The sequence below is a fragment of the Leucoraja erinacea genome, chromosome 3 (assembly GCF_028641065.1).
Source record: "Leucoraja erinacea ecotype New England chromosome 3, Leri_hhj_1, whole genome shotgun sequence".
In the NCBI taxonomy this organism is placed as follows: domain Eukaryota; kingdom Metazoa; phylum Chordata; class Chondrichthyes; order Rajiformes; family Rajidae; genus Leucoraja; species Leucoraja erinaceus.
The window spans coordinates 40244702-40268787 of record NC_073379.1 but is presented as its reverse complement, the minus strand read 5'-3'; the positions used below and the strand labels follow the sequence as shown (position 1 = coordinate 40268787).

Genomic DNA, 24086 nt, shown 5'->3' with positions numbered 1-24086 from the left:
GTACTCAGCAAATAATCAGTTATTGTGATGTTGGTTGATGGAAAAATATTTACCCAGGGTCTTGGGGGTAATTTCCTGCTCTTCTTTGACCAAGTGCCTTTAAATCCACCTCAGCTTAAAAATTCACCTTTGGGAGTGCTGCACCACTGCATTCTCTCCCACACTTTCTTTATGTGTCTACAATTGCCCAATGAGCAATCTAAAGGTTAAATAAAGATCAGGAACTTCAAAATCCTTCACAGACATGGGCAATATTAATCCAACAATTATGTTTTGGAACCTACGTCACGGTATCGAGAAAAGTTATAGGTCTTAAAAAAATATGCTTGCAAAAACTGCATCCCATTTATGATTTGGAATGGTGAACGATGTGGCTAGAGCAATCCACAATGAATAAACTGCAGTCTCCTTTCATTGACTGGAGTGGCTGTTGGGAACCCACGGGATTTATTAAGCCCAACCATATTAAACGCATCCAAAACTCAGCATGACCCAGCTGGCATTAATCTCAAATGGAAGATTTGATGGAGTCCCCAGTCCATGCTCTCTCTGTCTGGTGATGGTAGATTCAAGTCCCTCTTCAATGATTTGTTCATACCAATGTTGGCTGACTCTCCACGCTGCCTCTTAGGTGAGACATTTAACTACTCAAATAGGTGGATGTAAAAATTCCTACGCTACTCTGTGGAAGAACAAGCGGCAAAATTTCCCTGGGGTCCTGGCAATATTTACCCTCAAACAAGCATCCGCGAAAATAGGTTATGTGATCATTTTCACTTTATTTGTGGGGCTTGCTGAATTATGGGATATTGCGGGTGTTTTACACGGGGGAAGTGAGCGCTGAATCAGTTTGGTGTGAGAGTTTGAAATAAGCCTGGAGGTTATTGGTCCACAAGGACAAGGGTTCAACCTGCTGGCCTAATGTGTTAGTGACGACAAGGAATGGTTGTAAAATCTGCCTGGCTTCCAACTATTTGATTGGGAATAAAACTCCCTAAATGACAGTCAAGCTGAAAGTTTGCACCATCTATTTAGAAAACAATAACCTTTGAAAATGTTATATTCCCTTTATGCCCATTGGTTCACGATTCATCACTTCGCTACTCATATACCCGCGGGCAGTGATTGACCCACTTAAAGGAAACAAGTTTATGAACACATTGGAACCTGAGCAGCAAGCAGAAGATAATTTGTCTGTTGGCTAATATATTTAAATTAAATAACATTGCCATGGATATTAAACTCATTTGGAGGCTTAAAATAAGTTAATACTGAGAAAGAACCCAACCCGAAACATTGCCTGTCCATTTCCTCCACAGATGTTGCCTGACCTCCTGAGTTACTCCACATTTTGTGTTTTGCTCAAGATTCCAGCACCTGCAGTATCTTGTGTCTTCTCAATACTGAGTAAAATGAGGTTCCTTTAACCTCTGAATCAATGTTTAAATCCATTGTCTATTGCTGGAATGAAAACCTACTCTGTCTGTTAATAGCAAGAGTTCAGAACAGCACGAGTCTGCTCTCTAACTATATTTATGTATCAAAGCATAGAAATACCCCTAGTTTTAGAGTAAAGAACCAGCTCTCACTTGTTGCAGTTTAATAACACATTGTGGTCTCGTGGATTACAATGTTAGCCCATTTTGCCCCTTGCTTCTGTTCTGCAATTCAACCAGATTGTAGCATCCAAACTATATTTAACCATCTTATCTCTATATCCATTTTTATACTTGCCCAGAAACGAAGCTGCTGAATGTTTGGTGCTTGAGTTTGAAACTATAGCATAATATGAAGGCTTTCGACTGAAGAGTGTCAGTGGATGCTTTGACACCGGGAGATGGTAGTGAAAAAGAATGATCTGCACTACATCACTTCGCCCCATTATGCACTCAATTCAGCACTGTGACCCATTAAAAGACCACAATGCATGAAAGACATGTAACACATTTGTGTCGACAACAGACATTTTCTGACCTACCAGTTGCAGGATGCAACAACCTACCTTTTTGATATCCCTGACTAATTGGTACAAAGTGTTGGATGGGCCATGTCTCTGGAATGAAGCAGAGACACAATGACTTCAGTAAAGTTCACAGAGAGATTCAGGCAGCTTCTTCAGACCTCTATTATATTCACAATAATGGAAATGTGGAAATAATGGAAGTCCACAAGACAGGATTCTGTTCTCGAGAAACGTTTGCAACCCGAACAGTTGGTTAGTCACAGAAACCCCTGTGACAGGAAAGAGAGCAGGTGCAGTGAGAACAGTTGTCAGTGCCCTCACTGACTCAGTGAGTCTTCTCAGTGTTCCTGACTCCGACAGCTCAAGTGGAGGTGGAGCGGTGGGTAGAGCGGGAAAGCACCTGGAAATGCACCAATCCCACCCGGCAGAAGATGCCTGCAACTCCACAGAATTGCAGTGGAATTCTCTGCTTCAGAGGGCGGTGGAGGCAGGTTCTCTGGATGCTTTCAGGAGAGAGCTAGATAGGGCTCTTAAAAATAGCAGAGTCAGGGGATATGGGGAGAAGGCAGGAACGGGGGTACTTATTGGGGATGATCAGCCATGATCACATTGAATGGCTCTAAGGGGCGAATGGCCTACTCCTGCACCTATTGTCTATTGTCTATTGTCACAGCAACCACCAGATCCTTCCCCATTCATCCCCCTGGTCTCCCAAACATTTATTTGTATGTAGGGGCTGTCCATATGTCAGAAGCTCATAACCCGAAGAGACCAGAATGCACATTCCACTAAGAATAAAGGAATTAGTAGCTGGACCAGCAGTTCTTTGAAGACAATGTCACATGGGGCATCCGCACTATTGTGGATAGGAGTGCGATGAAGTTTGGGGGAGACAACCCATGATAATAGCTAAGTAGAAGCCATGAACATGATCTATAATTCCACAGCCAGTCATCTGCTTGTGGAAAGGACTCTCAATCTAGAGTCTGGCAATTATGGCTCACATTCCACTCCAAGGACTCCAGGCCAACTGCTCCCTGTGGAGTGCTGCATTGTTGGAAGAGTTAATTTGGGAATTTTGTTAAATCAAGGCCGTTAGTTCCTGAAAGTGGCAATACAAGTAAAGATAGGCAAATTATTGGTCGGGACATTGAGTATACGAGTTAGAAAGCCATGACGCTGCTTTATGGGATTTTGGTGAGGCCGCATTTGAGAATTGCACATGGTCCTGGTTGCCACATTACAGGAAGGATGTGGAGGTTTCGGAAAGGGTGCAGAGGAGGTTTACCAGAAGGATGCCTGGATTAGTGGATATTAGCTACAGGGAGAGATTGCACAGACTTGGATTGTGTTCTCTGGAACACCAGAAGTTGAGGGGAGACTTGATAGAAGTATAGAAAATTATGAGCAGCATAGGTTAGACTGTCTAAATATTTTTTTCCCAGGGTGGAAATGTCAAATACTAAGAGGGCATAGCTTTAAGGCGAGAGGGGTATATTTTAAAGGAGATATGTGGGACGAGTTTCTTTACACAGAAGGCGGTGAGTGGCTGGAATGCGCTGCTGGGGGTGGTGGTTGAGGCACATACAATAGTGGCATTTAAGAGACTCTTGGATGGGCACATGGATATGCAGGGATTGGAGGGATATGGATTAAGTGCAGGCAGATAAGAATTGGTCTTGGTATCATGTTTGGCACAGACATTGTGGGAGTGTTTATGTGCTACACAGTTTCATGTTCTGTGGCCCCCAACACCCCACTAAGGGGGATGGTAATTGCTTGAAAGTGATATTTTGAAAAATGAGAAGGGGAATTTGGGGAATTCCGAGGAAGTCTTGGGCAATATCTGTCACCTCAACCAGCTTCACCGAAGATTAGATCTACTGGCCATTACGACTTTACTTTGTGAGAGCTTGCAATACACACACTGGCTGTTCCTATGTCACAGGGTGACCAGACTACAGAAGGTGCTGTTGGGACATCCTCCAGCGATGGAAGGCTCTGTAGAGATCCGACCATTCTCCAGAGGTGACCATTGGATGGGGGGAGGGTGGGGAGTGGTGGGGGTGTGGGGGAGCAGAGCGCAGTGTCGACCAGGCGGATGATAACGGTGCCACTTTAATGAATGAACTCACAGTGTTGTAGAGCTCCTCGAGCCTGGAGATGGTGAGGAACCGATGCATGCTCACCCCGTTCTCAATCAGCAGCTTCACAAATTCCACGCGGTCCAGTACCAGTGCATCGAGCATGGCCTGCTCGAGGGAACCCACCTAAATATGCCAGCAATTAGATCCAGTCACAGGGCTTGCAACACAAAGGCATTGGGTTCACTTTATCTGATTCAAAATTCTGCTTGACAATTGTTAATGGTAAATCTCTGATCATAAGATCATGTCATAGAAACATAGAAACATAGAAATTGGGTGCAGGAGTAGGCCATTCGGCCCTTTGAGCCTGCACCACCATTCAATATGATCATGGCTGATCATCCAACTCAGTATCCCGTACCTGCCTTCTCTCCATACCCCCTGATCCCCTTAGCCACAAGGGCCACATCTAACTCCACTATCTCCACTAGATTATGTAATAACTACACAATAAAGACCTTTTTTACCCCCAAAAAATTATTTACTCAAAATAACATCTGAAACATAAACTACATATATTTACCTGATGGAAAATCCAAAAAAATTAAAAATCGAAAATTTGGACCCAGACCTCCTCAGTCGCGCTCAATTGCCCCCCCTTAAAAATCAAATTGCCCCCCTGTGAGGCGTACGCCCCACGTTGGGAACCACTGGTTTAGAAGAAGTAGCCATGGGATAAAATGTATTACCCTTTACATGAGTACATTTCCTGTAAAGGATTTGCAAATAGATAAGTCATGTAGATCTTTCCACGAGATGTATCTGGACTTTCAAAAATCCTTTGACAAGGTCCCACACAAGAAATTAGTGTGCAAAATTAGAGCACGGATTGGGGGTAGGGTATTGACGTGGATAGAGAACTGGTTGGCAGACTGGAAGGAAAGGGTAGGAATTAACGGGTCCTTTTCAGAATGGCAAGCAGTGACTAGTGGGGTGCCGCAAGGCTCAGTGCTGGGTTTCCCAGTTATTTACAATATATTTTAACGATTTAGACATGGGGATTAAATGTGACATCTCCAAGTTTGGGGATAACACAAAGCTGGGTGGCAATGTGAGCTCCGATGAGGATGCTATGAGGCTGCAGGGTGACTTGGATAGGTTGGGTGAGTGGGTAGATGCATGGCAGATGCAGTATAATGTGGATAAATGTGGTGGCAAGAACAGGAAGGCAGATTATTATCTGAATGGTGTCAGATTAGGAAAAGGGGAGGTGCAACGAGACCTGGGTGTGCTTGTACAACAGTCACTGAAAGTAAGCATGGAGGTACAGCAGGCAGTGAAGAAAGCTAATGGCATGTTGGCCTTCATTGCGAGATGATTTGAGTTTAGGAGCAAGAAGGTCCTACTGCAGTTGTACAGGACCCTGGTAAAACCGCAGCTGGAGTGTTGTGGGCAATTTTGGTCTAATTAAGGGAAGGATTTGCTATTGAGGGAGTGCAGCATAGGTTCACCAGGTTAATTCCCAGATGACAGGGCTGACATATGATGAAAGAATGGGTTGAATGGGCTTGTATTCAGTGGAGTTTAGAAGGTTGAGAGGGGATCTTATAGAAACATATACATTTCTTAAAGGATTGGATAGGCTAGATGCAGGAAAAATGTTCCCGATGTCGGGAGAGTCCAGAACCAGGGGTCACAGTTTAAGAATAAAGGGTAGGCCATTTAGGACAGAGAGGAGGAAAAGCTTTTTCACCCAGAGAGTTGTGAATCTGTGGAATTCTCTGCCACAGAAGGTAGTGGAGGCCATTTCACTGGATGTTTTCAAGAGGGAGTTAGATTTAGCTCTTAGGGCTAAATGAATCAAGGGATATGGGGAAAAAGCAGGAACAGGGTACAGATTTTAGCCATGATCATATTGAATGGCGGTGCTGGCTCGAAGGGCACCTCTTGCACCTATTTTTCTACGTTTCTTTGTAAGATGTGTTCTGTGAAGAAGCAACATTTATTTAGCGAGCCAAGCGATACAACAATTCAGAAGTTGCCGTCTCTGTTTACAGTTACATTATTAGCTTTGTTGTATGTGCGTAAGGAATGTGATCAAGTTCTCTTGCTCCCTGAATCCATGTTATTGTCACAGTCACTCTGGAAAACATCACGGAAACAGGGCCTTTCGCCCACCGAGTGAGAAAAATGGGATCAATTTATTATAAATACATGTATACGGCTCTGTAGAAATTCAAGACCATTCTCCAGAGCTGACTCTCAGTTGACTCATTCATTTACACCAATGCACTTTGATCCCATTTTTGTTCTCCCTGTGTTCCTGTCAACTACCTCCAGAATCATCCACCCCCACACTCCAGGGCAATTTACAGTGACTAATTAACAGATAGACCTGCACCTCTTTGGGATGTAGGAAGAAACCAAAGAACCCGGGGGAAACCCACGCAGTCACATGGAGAATTTGCAAACTCCACACAGATAGTACCCGCGGTCAGGATGGAACTGCTCTCTGTGCCACTGTGCTGCTCTTTGTGAACCAAAGACGGAAGGAGATTAAATGCTCACAATTTAAAGGTACGGAAATTTGATGCACTAATATCATGTGGTTCGCCAAGTGAAGGAAAAATTGGATGAATTAAAGCGAATATCTCCTATGGATGTGATGCCGAAGAAGTTGGTGTCTGTGCCTGTACAGTGACTGGGAACGGGCAAGAGAAAAAGAAAAGAGAGAAATATAGAAAGAGAGAAAAAGAGAAAGCTCCATGTAGGTGTATAATAGGAAGATACAGAATGGCTAATGGAAATCGTACTGAAATTAGTGGAGCACTGTAGATTGAAGCTCTGCTGTGAAGGCTAATATTCCTCCACAAATATGATCACCAGTTTTGGTTGGATATATTCCTGGAAGTTTCATCACTTCACAAACCAATTCACCCAATGCTCGCACTACTAGCTGCCTCTCAATAATGTTTATTTATTTTTCTGCAGGCAATTGGAAAGCAGACGGCTCCCCTGTGATGCCTTGAGATTGGGAAAGTTGCTTTGTTAGTTCAAGCCTTTCTTAATTTATAATTAGGTGCCTGCTTCCAGCACAACCATTTTGGATATACCAGTGGTGTAAAGCAGATGCGACTAGACCCAAAAACAAGACAAGTATGTTTTAATTTCTTGTGCCAGTGGTACACTCATCTGGATTTCAAGACTTTAACTCAATGCAGAAACATAACCTCAGCCACACACAGAATTATGAAGTAAACTGTGGGAATATTCCTCCTTTGATATCATCATGTGTTCTCTTTCCATTGACTGAAAGCATTTAGTCATTGGTATCTGTTGCCTCTTCCATTGATAATGACAGATGAAAAGAGAGATTGGGCACGGAAGAGAGAGATTATGAGGGTTTGCAAAACAAGAGAGAGAGAGGAAGAGAGAGGAAGAGAGAGGAGGAGAGAGGAGAGAGAGAGGAAGAGAGAGGAAGAGAGAGGAAGAGAGAGGAAGAGAGAGGAAGAGAGAGGAAGAGAGAGGAAGAGAGAGGAAGAGAGAGGAAGAGAGAAATAATGATATAAAGATGAAATTGAGAAATAAAGATTGAGAAAGGGATGGTAAAATAATGAGAAAGAGTATGCCGTGTGCAGCTGAAGGCACCCAGAGGTTTCATCACTTCACAAACCAATTCACCCTCTTAACAACTGAAGCGTGGACTGGACTTGGAAAATGGCGCCTAAACAGGGAGCCTCTTGCTTACGGGCTTCGTAGACTATTTCTGTATACTTGCTAATCCGAGATGTGCTTAGGTATGGAATACTCTACTGGACTGCTTGTAAGAAAATAATTTCACTGTGCATTTGCACTTCGCACATGTGTACTATTGAGAGAGACGGGAAAGAACAATTTACAAAGAGAGATCGGGACAAATATTAAAGGTAGTCAGAAATAAAAGTTGGAGGAAAAGGAAAAATGGGAACAGAGGATTTGAGAAAGATTGAGAAAAATACAGTAATGAAGAGAGATTAAGAGAGAATATTGAACAAAATTGAAAGATTGGGGGAGATTGAGAAATAGAGATTGAAAGAGAAGGCTGAGCGAATGTATCAGAGGCTGAGAAAAAAAGAAAAGGGAAAGAAATTGAGAGAAAAGGGAAATCAAAGATCGAGACAGAAAACATGCACATCAATCGATTTGAGGCCAGTTATCTTTAGACTCACATCTTTATGTTTCTCAAAATGAGGGCTTGAGAAAGAAAAGGAAAACAAAGATTGAAAAAGGGAGATTGACAAATAAAGATGCAAAAAACGATTGAAATGGAGAAAGAGATTGTAATACAGTTAACAATGAGAGATGGAGAAAGAGGAATGCGTGCAGGTGCAACCCTGAAACCTTTTCCCTCTGGTGCCCGAATACCAATTGCATGAAGAGTGCGTGAAGCAACTCTGTCAGCCTGTGAGCTGGCGAGGGAGATGGGCTTTCAAGTGAGAGGGAATTACCTGTCAAACCTTGTGTGTACAGGTCTCTCCACTCAATAATGTTTCTGCAGGGCATTGGTGAAATCAGGGATTTGACGTCAGGTGAGTGTAATAAAAAATGACCCTAATCCTTTACTTCTTTGACATTGTATCTGATCACTGACATCTTTTCTCTCACTAGTAAGTAAACAGCGTTCAATCAAGGTTCCATTTAAAGAATGCCGACAGATTAATTGCTTTGGAGCTGTGTATTGACATCGATCCAGGGGAATGAGTTAGCACCTGTACATTTTGCTTTCAGCTTGGAGCAGAATTCCGTAAACTCATTAGGAAGTACAGAACAGCTGAGCTCTTTTCTAGAAGGTTTGACGGGTATCTTTGACATCATCTGCTACCAAGGTAGACCCCCGGGATGGAGGGTGATTTGCTTTGTGGACTTTTGAGGTGGCTGAGGTCAAGAACGGAACTCACTATCAAAACATGGAGGGGACGGGGGACACAATTTTTTGGCGGCCGCGCACACATGCGCACACTCACACACGCGCGCGAGGCTTCGGAGGCTCAATCTAGCGCTAACTGCAGCTAAACTGCCTGTCTCACCGGGTTAACTACAGCCCTGTCTGGACTGACGGGACACCAGCGTTGCTTCTCCATGCTGGCCATATTTCCCGCAAGCCCAGGCAGGTTAACCTGGCGGGGATGTCGCCCACCTCTCAAAACATGGGGGGGGACGTGTCCCCTCTGGCCCCCCACGGGTTTTCCGCTTCTGGCTGAGGTGGCCACTGAGAGAACCTCAAACCTTCAGCAGATGTGGCAGGAGATAGTTGATGGGATGGGCAAGTGGGCACTTACAAAGGCAGTATGCTATCTGAACTACACGTCTTCCCACCCTGCCCCCTGTAAAGACTCCATCCCCCTACTCCCAATTCCTCCGTCTACGCCGCATCTGCTCCCAGGATGAGACATTCCGCACCATGGCATCGGAAATGTCCTCGTTCTTCAGGGAACAGGGATTCCCCTCCGCCACCATAGATGAGGCTCGCACCAGGGTCTCATCCATACCCCGCAACACTGCTCTCTCTCCCCATCCCCCCACTCACAACAAGGGCAGAGTCCCCTAGTCCTCACCTTTCACCCCACCAGCCGGCAAATACAACAAATAATCCTCCGCCATTTCCGTCACCTCCAACGTGACCCCACCACTCGCCACATCTTCCCATCTCCCCCTATGTCTGCCTTCCGCAAAGACCGCTCCCTCCGCAACTCCTTTGTCAATTCTTCCCTTCCCTCCCGTACCACTCCCTCCCCGGGCACTTTCCGTTGCAACCGCAAGAAATGCAACACCTGTCCCTTCACCTCCCCCCTCGACTCCATTCAAGGACCCAAGCAGTCGTTCCAGGTGCGACAAAGGTTCACCTGTATCTCCTCCAACCTCATCTACTGCATCCGCTGCTCTAGATGTCAGCTGATTTACATCGGGGGAGACTAAGCGGAGGTTGGCCGAACACCGTTTCGCCGAACACCTCCGCTCAGTCCGCAATAACCTACCTGAACTCCCGGTGGCTCAGCACTTCAACTCCCCCTCCCATTCCCAATCCGAACCTCTCTGTCCTGGGTCTCCTCCATTGCCAGAGTGAGCAACACCGGAAATTGGTGGAACAGCACCTCATATTCCACCTGGGTTGCTTGCGTCCGAAAGCATGAACGTTGAATTCTCCCAGTTTTGCTAGCCCTTGCTGTCTCCTCTCCTTCCTTAACCCTCGAGCTGCCTCCTCCCATCCCCCTGCCCTCGGGCTCCTCCTCCTCCCTTTTTCCTTCCTTCTCCCCCCCACCCCCCATCAATCTGAAGAAGGGTTTCGGCCCGAAACGTCGCCTATTTCCTTCGCTCCATAGATGCTGCTGCACCCGCTGAGTTTCTCCAGCATTTTTGTGTACCTTCGATCTTCCAGCATCTGCAGTTCCTTCTTGAATAGTATGCTCTCTCTGCTGTCCCACTGCTCCTGGTACATGGTCTTGAGGCTGCTAAATGCTCCTTCTCCAGTTTGAGTGGACAGAGGCCAGAAACACCCAAAGGAGTTTGAAGGGATAGACCTAGAGAAGTTAGTCCAGAAATTCTAATGTGTTCCAGTTGTGATATATGATAGTTATGGCAACCAAGCACTTGTGGAGCAATGTCTGCATACATATGCCAGAAGCACATGAGGTCTTCCCTCAGCTGAGGCCCGAGGATAGGTTGATGATCTTCTCCTTCATCTCCTCCCACTCCCTCCAAATCCAAGGCGTAGCCATGGGCACTCACATCGACCCCAGCTATGCCTGCCTCTTTGTAGGGGACGTCGAACAATCCTTGTTCCAGGTGTACACTGGCCCTGTCCCCCAACTCTATCTTTGTTACATTGATGAATGCATCGGGGCTACCTCCTTCACCTGTGCAGAACTCATGGACTTCAGTAACATCACTACAAATTTCCTTCTCGCACTCAAATTCACTTGGACTATCTCTGACACCTTCCTCCCTTTTCTTGATCTCACCGTCTCCTTCACAAGAGATAGACTATTGACTGACATCTATTACAAATCTACTGAATCCCACAGCTATCTAGACTACAGTTCTTTCCACCCTGCCTCCTGAAAAGACTCTATCCCCGACTCCTAACTAAACCGTCTCCGCCGCATCTGCACCCAAGATGAGGTGTTCCAAACCAAGACATGTCTTTATCCTTTAGGGAACAGAGATTCCCCTCTTCTATCATAGATGAGGCCCCCACACGTCTTCTCGTTATGCCATAGCTATGCACTTTCTCCCCCTTCCCCCGTTGCAACAGGGACAGAGATCCTTAATCTTCACCATCCACCCTATCAGCTGTCGCATATAGCACAACGGGATCCCACCACTAGTCACATCTTCCCATCTCCACTGATTTCCACTTTTCGCAGAGACCATTCCCTCCGCAACACCTGGTTCACTCATCCCTTCCGACCCAAATCATCCCCTCCCCAGGTACATTCCCCTGCAACCGCAGGAGATGCAACACCTGTCCCTATACCTCCTCCCTCGACTCTGTCCAGGGACACTCACAGTCCTTTCAGGTGAAGCAGAGGTTCACTTGCACCTCCAACAACCTCATCTGCTGTATCCGTTGTTCTCGATGTGGACTCCGATATATGATATAGGACGGGTTGCACTTGAACTCGAGGGGGACCAATATCCTGGCGGGGAGATTTGCAAAGGCTACTGGGGAGACTTTAAACTAGTATGGTTGGGGGGAGGGACTCAAATTGAGAAAGCTAGCAGTCAGTGTGTGAGGCAGGAGGCAGAGAATGGTAGCACTCTGACCCAAAATGTAGGGGAGAGAGAAGAAAAAGACAATAAACAGAGAATAAGAGAGGGTGGGTTTCTTAAATGTGCATATTTTAATGCTAGGAGCATTGTAAGAAAGGTGGATGAGCTTAGAGCCTGGATTGACACCTGGAAGTATGATGTTGTGGCGATCAGTGAAACATGGTTGCAGGAGGGCTGTGATTGGAAACTAAATATTCCAGGATTTCGTTGCTTCAGGTGTGATAGAATTGGAGGGGCAAGAGAGGTGGAGGTGTTGCATTGCTTATCAGGGAAGATATTACAGCAGTGTTTTGGCAGGATAGATTAGAGGGCTCGTCTAGGGAGGCTATTTGGGTGGAACTGAGAAATGGGAAAGGGGTAGCAACACTTATAGAGGTGTATTATAGACCGCCAAATGGGGAGCGAGAATTAGAAGAGCAAATATGTAAGAAGATTGCAGATTTTAGTAGTAAGCACAAGGTAGTGATTGTGGGAGATTTCAATTTTCCACACATAGACTGGGAAACACATTCTGTGAATGGGCTGGATGGGTTTTTAGTTTGTAAAATGTATGCAGGATAGTTTTTTGCAGCAATACATAGAAGTACCTACTAGAGAAGGGGCGGTGCTGGACCTCATGTTAGGAAATGAAATGGGTCACGTGGCAGAGGTATGCGTTGGGGAACAGTTCGAGACCAGTGATCGCAATACCATTAGTTTCAATATAATTATGGAGAGGGTCAGAACTGGACCTACGGTTGAGATTTTTGAGTATAAAGAATGTAAAAAGAATCTTAAGAAATAAATTAGAAAAGCTAAAAGAAGATATGAGGTTGCTTTGGCAAGTAAGGTGAAAGTGGGGTTTCTACAGCTATATAAATAGCAAAAGGATAACGAGGGATAAAATTGGTCCATTAGAGAGTCAGAGTGGACAGCTATCTGCAGAGCCAAAAGAGATGGGGGAGATATTGAACAATTTCTTTTCTTCGGTATTCACCAAGGAGAAGGATATTGAATTATGTGAGGTAAGGGAAACAAGTAGAGTAGCTATGGAAACTATGAGATTCAAAGAAGAGGAAGTACTGACACTTTTGAGAAATATAAAAGTGGATAAGTCTCCAGGTCCGGACAGGATATTCCCTAGGACATTGAGGGAAGTTAGTGTAGAAATAGCAGGGGCTATGACAGAAATATTTCAAATGTCATTAGAAACGGGATAGTGCCGGAGGATTGGCGTACTGCGCATGTTGTTCCATTGTTTAAAAAGGGGTCCAAGAGTTAACCTAGCAATTATAGACCTGTTAGTTTGACGTCAGTGGTGGGCAAATTAATGGAAAGGATAATTAGAGATAATATATATAAGCATCTGGATAAACAGGGTCTGATTAGGAACAGTCAACATGGATTTGTGCCTGGAAGGTCATGTTTGACTAATCTTCTTGAATTTTTTTGAAGAGGTTACTCGGGAAATTGATGAGGGTAAAGCAGTGGATGTTGTATATATGGACTTCAGTAAGGCCTTTGACAAGGTTCCTCACGGAAGGTTGGTTAAAAAGGTTCAATTTTTGGCTATTAATGGTGGAGTAGCAAGATGGATTCAACAATGGCTGAATGGGAGATGCCATAGAGTAATGGTGGATGGTTGTTTGTCAGGTTGGAGGCCAGTGACTAGTGGGGTGCCACAGGGATCTCTGTTGGGTCCACTGTTGTTTGTCATGTACATCAATGATCTGGATGATGGTGTGGTAAATTGGATTAGTAAGCATGCAGATGATACTAAGATAGGTGGGGTTGTGGATAATGAAGTCGATTTTCAAAGTCTACAGAGAGATTTATGCCAGTTGGAAGAGTGGGCTGAAAGATGGCAGATGTAGTTTAATGATGATAAGTGTGAGGTGCTACATCTTGGCAGGACAAATCAAAATAGGACGTACATGATAAATGGTAGGGAATTGAAGAATGCAGGTGAACAGAGGGATCTGGGAATAGCTGTGCACAGTTCCCTGAAAGTGGAATCTCATGTAGGTAGGGTGGTAAAGAAAGCTTTTGGTGTGCTGGCCTTTATAAATCAGAGCATTGAGTATAGAAGTTGGGATGTAATGTTAAAATTGTACAAGGCATTGGTGAGGCCAATTCTGGAGTATGGTGTACAATTTTGGTTGCCTAATTATAGGAAGGATGTCAACAAAATAGAGAGAGTACAGAGGAGATTTACTAGAATGTTGCCTGGGTTTCAACAACTAAGTTACAGAGAAAGGTTGAATAAGTTAGGGCTTTATTCTTTGGAGCGCAGAAGGTTAATGGGGGACTTGATAGAGGTCTTTAAAATGATGAGAGGGATAGACAGAGTTGACGTGGATAAGCTTTTCCCACTGAGAGTAGGGAAGATTCAAACAAGGGGACATGACTTGAAAATTAAGGGTCAGAAGTTTAGGGGTAACATGAGGGGGAACTTCTTTACTCAGAGAGTGGTGGCTGTGTGGAATGAGCTTCCAGTGAAGGTTGTGGAGGCAGGTTCGTTTTTATAATTTAAAAATAAATTGGATAGTTATATGGATGGGAAAGGAATGGAGGGTTATGGTCTGAGCGCAGGTATATGGGACTAGGGGAGAGTATGTGTTCGGCATGGACTAGAAGGGTCAGGATGGCCTGTTTCCGTGCTGTAATTGTTATATGGTTATATTGGTGAGACCAAGTGCAGACTGGGCGATCATTTCGCTGAATGCCTTCGCTCGGTCCGCCTGGGCATACGCCATCTCCCGGTTGCCAAGCATTTTAACTCCCATTCCCATACTGACCTTTCTGTCCTGGGCCTCCTCCAGTGTCAGAGTCAGGCAACATGCAAATTGGAAGAGCAGCACCTCATATTTCACTTGGGCAGCTTGCACCTCAACAGTATGAATATTAATTTGTTTAATTTCAAGTAACCCTTGCATTCCCTCTCTCTCCATCCCTCCCCCACTCTAGTCATCCTGCTAGTTTCAGTTTGTATCCCTTCATTATCACCTCTTCTGCAATCAACAATGGACCATTGTGGGCTCCACATTTCCTGGGTCATTGATGCCGGCTCGTACCTTTTCATACCTTCAGTTTCCCTCTCCCCTGGCTACTCAGTCTGAAGACGGGTCTTGATCTGAAATATCAACTATTCCTTTTCTCCTGAGAGGCTACCTGACCCGCTGAGTTACTCCACAATTTTGTGCCTATTTCAATCAAGTTTTCTGTTCTTGCACTTGCTGGAATATAATTGTGAAAAATCATCATTGGGAACCTCACTCTTGAGAATCCTATCTATTATATAATTTCACCAGCCTTCTACAATTTGCTGCCTTCAACAAGCATATGTATCAAATACCTGAAGCAGACAAGGAGGTGTGTTAGGAGAAAGTATTGTTTAAAGTAGTAAGCATACTGTATTAACTGCAGAGGGCAATGTTTCCTAAGACACCATTACACTGTTTCCAAGAGAGAGGGAAAGTGGAGTAGAAATTTAATTGCTGTTGTCTCGGTTGAAAATGTGAAGTAGTTACATATTCAGTTAAATTCTTTGGAACTGAATGATAGAACTGAGTGATAGAAATAGTTTTCAGTGCATATGTCATTAAACCATACACATCTAATAGAGGAAATATTCTCACAGTTCTTGCAGTTAAATAAAAGGAAACCGCTGTAGCAAATAGCTCAGTTACTGAAGGCCATAGATTGGAGATAATAACTGGTGAATGAGCCCCAGGGAAGGTGCAAAGACATTTTCACCTCAGCATCTGATTCTCTGAGCTGTTCTATGCTCGAGCTACAAGCATCAACCTCACAGTGTTTGAGACTTTCAGTACATCAAGCGACATCTTACTCATTGCCAACATTTACATTTGGTTTGACTCACTGAGCTACTTAGTCCTGGATCCTTTTTCTGGAGTCAGTGTGACTGTTGGCCTGAAACTAGGCTCTTATAAACCACTGTAGTCAATTCATGTTCATAAGTCTAAAGAAGGGTCTAAAGAAGGTTTGCGACCCAAAACATCACCCATTCCTTCTCTCAAGAGATGCTGCCTGTCCCAGCTGAGTTACTTCAGCATTTTGTGTCCATCTTCATGTTCATAAGATATAGTAGCAGAATTAGGCCATTCAGACCATCGAATCTACTCCGCCATTCAATCATGGCTGATATATCTTTCCCCCTCAACCCCATTCTCCATTTTCTTTCCCTGTAACCCTCGACATTCTTACTAATCAAGAACCTATCAATCTCCGCTTTAAAAATACCCAATGTCTTGGCCTCCACAGCCGCCTGTGGCAATGAATTCCACAGATTCACAATCCTCCAGCTAAAGAAATCGCTCCTAATCTCCATTCTAAAGGTATGCCCATTTATTCTGAGGTTGTAGCTTTGGGTCCAAGATTCTCCCACTAGTGGAAACATCCTCTCCACGTCCACTCTAACCAGGCCTTTCATTATCCGGTAGGTTTCAATGAGATCCCCATCATTCTTTTAAAATTTAGCGTGTACACGTCCAGAGCCATCAAACCGTCCTCATATATTCACCCAATCATCCCAGGGAGCATTCTCGTAAACCTCCTCTGGACCCTCTCCAACTCCAGCATATCCTTACACAGATGTGGGGCACAGAATTGCACACAATATTCCAAAGGTGGCCTGACCAGCACCTTGTAAAGGCTCAGCATTACATCTTTGCCTTTATATTCTAGTCCTCTCAAAATGAATGCTAACATTAAATTTGCTTTCCCAACTACTGTCTCTTGCAAATTAACCCTTTGGGAATCCTGCACCCTGGGTCTCATTGCACTCCTGGGTCTCATTGCACCTCCAAATTCTGAATCTTCTCCCCATTTTTGGAAATAGTCTATGCCTTTACCAAAGTGCATGACCACATACTTTGTTATGCTGTATTCCTTTTGCCACTTCTTTGCCCACTCTCCCAACCTGTCCAAGTCCTTCTGCAGACTCCCTGCTTCCTCGACACTACCTGCCCCTTCACCTATCTTGGTATCATCCGTAAACTTGGCCACAAAGCCTTCAATTCCAGTTATGGGTTATTGACCACACAAGCAGCCCTCACCTCCGGCCAAACTGGATGAGGAGGGAGTATGGAGACCCAACAGGACCACAAAATAACATTGCTAAAGGGCAGATGAGCTCCCTGCAATACAACAGCCATTCATAGCAGGAGATGGTGCCAGCAAGTTAACTCTACCAAAATAAGTTATCATGAGAAGCAACCCATGCAATTCTACACCAGAGCAGTCAAGGCCCAGTCAGCAATGACCTAATCTTTTACTTGTATTCAGCACAACAAAACCACTATTTAGTTGGCTACTGATAATACTGGGTCAAGTTTCACTACACTTAATCATCTTTTACTGATTACCTCCACAATGATGCACAACTAATTAAAACCCACACTCAAACAATGAACTGTTTTCTATTGATTGAGGGCAGGGCTGGCAGGGCCTGCTTTTATTATCCATCAGTAATTTAATGGTTACCATTGTCCATGGCTTTCTAGACATATGTTGCTGATCAGTAGTGATAAACCTGCTGTAGATTGACGTCAGTGCATTGTACCCTGGCTATGAAATTCGTTCCTCTCAATTGAATTTCAGGGCTGGAGTATACAGTAACACAAATAGGAACAAATAAATATTCATTCTAAGATATTTGTTCATAATATTCAAACTTTCCATCAGTCAAGGTAGAATTTGTACTGCTGTCACCAAATCAAATTCCAGACCTTTCCAAAGAGTGAATATATTTGATTTTAAAATGGAACAGTAATTTAGAAAAAAAAATTTGAGAATAGTTCAATCATATAATGATAGGAAAATTTGTAAAAAAAATACACTACGCAATGGATAATGTAAAAGTGCAATGTTTGACATGGTGTCACTTTCTGCTTGGAAAACGCATACTGTAAAAAAGCAGGTCATCAACCCTACCGGCCACTGCTGTCCATAGATAAAGATCTGACTCCGAGCAATGTCCACTCTGTTCCAGGCCAAAGCAAGACTGAGCTGATCCGGTGCTGAAGCATTGGCTCCTAGAAAGAAAAAGACAAACGTAGACAAGCAAAAGTTAATAGTAACTCATCACCAGTTGCACACTTGGACTGCAAACCTTGCTCAATGATTTTCTCTATCAGTGCCATTGTATTGTTCCAGCACTTTATCAAAGTCACAGTGCTATAAAACGACTCATGGATCACCAGCCTCACAGTGGGAACTACAGTGCAGGCTGCACTAACAAATGTTGCATTCCTTTGTTTTGAAAGATTTCAGGGATATCAGTTCATAGTTACACGGATTCCTTAGATTCCTAGAGCAGAATAAGGAGAAGAGATTGATGGAAGGGTCAAGGTCAATAAATGTTCAGTTCTGGCAAATAGAGGGAACGATTCTAATGGCTGAATGGTCAGTAACAAGAGGGCTTGGTTTTAAGGTGATTGGAAGAAATGCTAGAGATGGAGTGAGGATAGATATGTTTACATAATGTGTGGTTAGAAATGGGAGCACACATCCATCAGGGTTGTGGATGCAGATTTAATAGGCAGCAAAAGAGAATGGCATAAATCATGACAGACAAAGCAGAGAGCTGGGGTCGAGGGATGAGCTGGATTGTTCTTTGAAAGTAAAGTCAATGGGGCAAATTACCTCTTTCTGTTGCACTATTTGATAATCCTTTAATTCTGTGGAAAATTAATAGATGATGAAACAAAAAAAAATTAAGATAATTAATGGAACTGGGGGCAAGAAAAAGACTGACTATTTCTTCTGATGTGAGGCATATTTAAAAAATTGGATTCATGCTGTTCCCAGGAAGAATCATTGCACAAAAGGGAGCAACAATCTGGAACTCGCTCCTACATAGAACTTGGCGTGGGGTGAATTAAAAACATCAGACCTGAGGTTGGAAGGACTTGTTAGGCTTTAAGGCCTGTAAATGGGTTTGAGATACAAATTAGCTTTGAGCAAACTAGAATTCAAAGGGTTGAACGATCTCCTCCTCTTCCAATGACCCTCCAGGGGTCTGTTGTCAATGATCAGATCTCTGATTTTTTAAATAATAGAACACAATATTTTTGTTACTGGATCCCAGAGTTAAAACTTTACCTTTAAATTTCAGTCGCTGGTGCTGAACTGTCAAAAAACCCAGAGAAAAACAGTAAAAATTTCAACTGCAATTTACCGACTGTGCAAATCAGATTCTTGCTATATTGTGTTTTTTAAAAACATTGTGCTAATGACAGACCACACCCCAAAGGTGGAATAATCACCATGTTCAATTTCTGATCTTTGTGATATTTTGCAGGATTTCTAGGAAGCTACAAGAAATAGGCAGAAAGGTATTAATATGAATCAAAAAGATTTTAAATGCTTTTATCGCTTCTAAGTTATCGTTAGGGAATCATCAGAATTTAAGATCAGTTAATTAAATGAAACGGGAATAAGAAGTTGGGGTCAGTAATCAGTACGGAGTTATTGGATGTTTTAAAAAAATCATCTGGGTTACTGATGCCCTGCAGGGAATGAAATGTGTCCTTACAGAATCTGGCCTGTAGGTGGCATGCAGCAACATGATGGACACTTCATTGCCAAAGTCACCCAGTTCAAATGCAATTTGTGAAGTAGAGTAATGACTGGTTTGCCATCCCATTAATAAATGACAAATTAAATGTGACTTCACTCATATGTAATAGTCCAAACGCACTGATTAAACATTCTTCTTTATTGAAAGCAATCCATTTCAGTGGTATGAATCAAACAGCACTTGGTCATAAAAGCAAATGGAAACTGCAGGAACTACTAATTGGAAACAGCAGCAGAACATTCTGCAACCTTCCTGCACGTCAGGCAGCATCTATGGAAAGAGTGAATGGATAAAAGTCTTTGACCCTGTTTCTCTTTCCACAGATGCTGCCTGACCTGCAGAGCATTTCCAACAAGCTGGTTGGCAGCAGGTTGTACCATTTCAATATGTCAAAGACTATCTTTTACAGGCAACAACTGAAGATTTACTTTCCAAAGGACCAATTGCGCTAATTCATGGCTGAATCTGAATTATTTAAAAGGCAAATAAAGTCTTCGTAGTCTTAAGAAAAAAATCCTTTATTAAAACATTCATAGTTCGAGAGTGATGGTGTCATAGATAGATAAAGCATGTGAAAAGGACCTTCGACCCATTTAGACAGAGGGCAGTGGAGGCCAAATCACTGGATGGATTTAAGAGAGAGTTAGATAGAGCTCTAGGGGCTAGTGGAGTCAAGGGATATGGGGAGAAGGCAGGCACGGGTTATTGATAGGGAACGATCAGCCATGATCACAATAAATGGCGGTGCTGGCTCGAAGGGCCGAATGGCCTCCTCCTGCACCTATTTTCTATGTTTCTATGTGAAATATAAAAGCATATTAATTTTAAATCCCCATTTAGTTGAATTATTAATCCACAGACATATATTTTTCAAACTTGACTATTGTTAAGCAGTGTAAATTAGCAAGTGATAAATCACATATAGACCTCATGCAACCCAGAGTAAAAAGTTCACAGTATTTCAGAGTGGGGGTACAGTGACAGATATTCAACAGCTGGTCCATATCATGCAGCAATAATTTATCCCAATTAAAAAGATTGATTTCATGAGAAAAAGGCACAATCTGTGATTAACGAAGGGGGTCAAAGATAATGTTAAATTGAAAAGAAGTGGCAAGGGCTGGTGGCAGGCCAAAGGACTGGGACATATTTACAATTCAACAGCAGCAGACAAAGTAGCTCATAAAGAAAGGAGAAAATTGATTTTGAAAGAAAACTTGTGTGTCATTATCAAAGCAAACAATAAGAGTTTCTATGGATATATAAACATGGAGGCAACTGTGATTGATGTGGGACCACAAGAATACGAGATTAGTAAATTAGTAATAATAATAATAATAAATTTTATTTTCGGACACCTTCCAAAATCTCAAGGACACCTTACAGAAATTAACAGAAGAGAAAAAACATATAGTCGGAGTAAAATAAATAATAAGTACATCACCAGTACACAAATTAAAGACAGAAATCGCTCCAAAGCCAAAAAAGCTAAAAACACAATGTGAAGAGAGAGCAGCGGCAGCTAAAGCGCGCCAGCGTCCACTCTTCCTTCCGACAGCCATCTTGGACACAGACTAACATATTAACTTACACAAAAAAAAAAGTAGCAGGAAGCCAAGAAATGGCCAGATGTTTTAAATACATTTTTTTTGCACTGTGGAGGACCCTGTAAATATCCTAAGATAACAGATGGGCTAATGACAAATTATATGGAGGAACTTGAAAAAGTCGCAATCACAAGGGATAAAGTGTTCGAGAACATGATCGGGAACAAATAAATGGGACCCGAGGGCATGCACCCAGGGTCAAAGGAAGTGACTGGCAGAGATAATGGACCCATTGTTTGAAATTCTTCAAAACTCATTTGCTGGAGGATTCCAGAAGATTAGAAAACAGCCAGTGTGATATCCTTGTTCAAAAAGGAAGAGTGAAGGCAGGGAACCATCGGCCAGTTAGTTTCACATCTATTGTTAGAAAGAAGCTGGAGTCAATAATCAATGAAGAAAATCGCTAAACATTTAGGAATGTTGAATGGATCAAACTTTGACCGTGTTTTATGCAAGGTAAATTATGTTTGACAAATTTGCTCATATTAACATAGAAACATAGAAACATAGAAAATAGATGCAGGAGAAGGCCATTCGGCCCTTCGAGCCTGCACCGCCATTCAATATGATCATGGCTGATCATCCAACTCAGTATCCTGCACCTGCCATCTCTCCATACCCACTGATCCCCTTAGCCACAAGGGCCACATCTAACTCCCTCTTAAATATAGCCAATGAACTGGCAGAGAATTCCAGAGATTCACCACTCTCTGTGTGAAAAATGTTTTCCTCATCTCGGTCCTAAAAGACTTCCCCCTTATCCTTAAACTGTGACCCCTTGTTCTGGACTTCCCCAACATCGGGAACAATCTTCCTGCATCTAGCCTGTTCAACCCCTTAAGAATTTTGTAAGTTTCTATAAGATCCCCCCTCAATCTTCTAAATTCTAGCGAGTACAAACCGAGTCTATCCAGTCTTTCTTCATATGAAAGTCCTGACATCCCAGGAATCAGTCTGGTGAACCTTCTCTGTACTACCTCTATGGCAAGAATGACTTTCCTCAGATTAGGAGACCAAAACTGTACGCAATACTGCAGGTGTGGTCTCACCAAGACCCTGTACAACTGCAGTAGAACCTCCCTGCTCCTATACTCAAATCCTTTTGCTATGAATGCTAACATGCCATTTGCCTTCTTCACTGCCTGCTGCACCTGCATGCCTACTTTTAATGACTGGTGTACCATGACACCCAGGTCTCGTTGCATCTCCCCCTTTCCTAATCGGCCACCATTCAGATAATAGTCTACTTTCCTGTTTTTGCCACCAAAGTGGATAACCTCACATTTATCCACATTATACTGCATCTGTCATGCATTTGCCCACTAACCCAGCCTATCCAAGTCACCTTGCAACCTCCTAGCATCCTCCACACAGCTAACACTGCCCCCCAGCTTCGTGTCATCCGCAAACTTGGAGATGTTGCATTCAATTCCCTCGTCCAAATCATTAATATATATCGTAAATAGCTGAGGTCCCAGCACTGAGCCTTGCGGTACCCCACTAGTCACTGCCTGCCATTGTGAAAAGGATCCGTTTACTCCTACTCTTTGCTTCCTGTCTGCCAGCCAGTTCTCTATCCACATCAATACTGAACCCCCAATACCGTGTGCTTTAAGTTTGTATACTAATCTCTTATGTGGGACCTTGTCGAAAGCCTTCTGAAACTCCTGATATAACACATCCACCGGTTCTCCCTTATCCACTCTACTAGTTACATCCTCGAAAAATTCTATAAGATTCGTCAGACATGGTTTACCTTTCATAAATCATGCTGACTTTGTCCAATGATTTCACCACTTTCCAAATGTGCTGCTATCCCATCTTTAATAACTGATTCTAGCAGTTTCCCCACTACCGACGTTAGACTAACTGGTCTGTTATTCCCTGTTTTCTCTCTCTCTCCCTTTTTAAAAAGTGGGGTTACATTAGCTACCCTCCAATCCTCAGGAACTACTCCAGAATCTAAAGAGTTTTGAAAAATTATCACTAATGCATCCACTATTTCTGGGGATACTTCCTTAAGTACTCTGGGAATATGACAGTCAGAGTTGAAAGAGGGTTGAAAGATCCTTCATGATGATGTGCACATGTTTAAATCCCATCACGTGCGTTCACTCTACCCAATTCCTCTTGCCCAAGTAATTTTTGGCAGCACACAGCAGAAATGTAAAGGATGTATATCCAGCACCTTCATCCTTGTACAGAGCATTAACAAGCCACCATGTGCACGGACTAGATAAGGGGCTTAGTGTGACTAATTAACTGCTTGATTTGTTAATACTTTACAGATAATATGGAACTTTTGCCACAGTCTATGACATATTAATCTAATACACTCAAGGGATTATGTTTTTAGCAACTACACTGCGATGTGCAGCAATAGATTAGAGTGTCACTTGATTGACAAGAACTTTAAAAATCACCACCGAGTCTCAGTCGGAAAGGGACGTAACAGATATCAATGGATATATTTGCTCCATATATACATAGAGAACAAATATATCTGGACATGGCTCACCGGTGATACTACCACACTCCCTTTACACGCATTGTGGTTCTGAGCTCCCCCACCAATTCCAGAGCCACCTTTACACTCACTGGGTTCTCAGTCCCTACAGGCCTTTTATCACACTGAGGTCCAGTTTCCACCTTTTCTTATTCATTCACTGACACCGTAGATCTTCTACTCAGTTTGACACACTGGTGGCCTGGTTCACTCGTTGCCTTTTAACTTACCTGGTTCACTGGAACATTTAATGTAATATTATGTTACAACAAGAGAAAAGCAAATCGAATGTACGTTGGGGGTCTTAATGTCAATAACATTCTTCAGTCTAGAACATCTGCCAGTCTGGCAACACCAAAGTCCTATGTGTTATTGGATTATCAAAGTTTTATTGTAGCACTTTTAACATGATGAAATGTCCCATAGCTTTTCACAAAAACAACCACCTGTCACCTAGATATTAGACAGGTTATTAAAAGCTTGGTCAAAGTTGGATTCAAAATACATGGGTGGAAAGGTTTAGGGAGGGATT

The 24086-nt window shown here is 43.2% G+C and overlaps 1 protein-coding gene across 1 annotated transcript in view; it reads right to left on the bottom strand.

Moving 5' to 3' along the window:
• trpm3 (transient receptor potential cation channel, subfamily M, member 3) overlaps positions 1 to 24086 on the bottom strand; it is a 304246-nt gene that overhangs the window by 57040 nt on the left and 223120 nt on the right. The window contains exons 10-12 of the mRNA XM_055632483.1: positions 17794 to 17894; positions 4099 to 4233; positions 2003 to 2053 (exon numbers count right to left, since the gene is read on the bottom strand). Coding sequence (XP_055488458.1) covers positions 2003 to 2053; positions 4099 to 4233; positions 17794 to 17894 — 287 coding nt within the window. The remainder of the gene's footprint in view (positions 1 to 2002; positions 2054 to 4098; positions 4234 to 17793; positions 17895 to 24086) is intronic.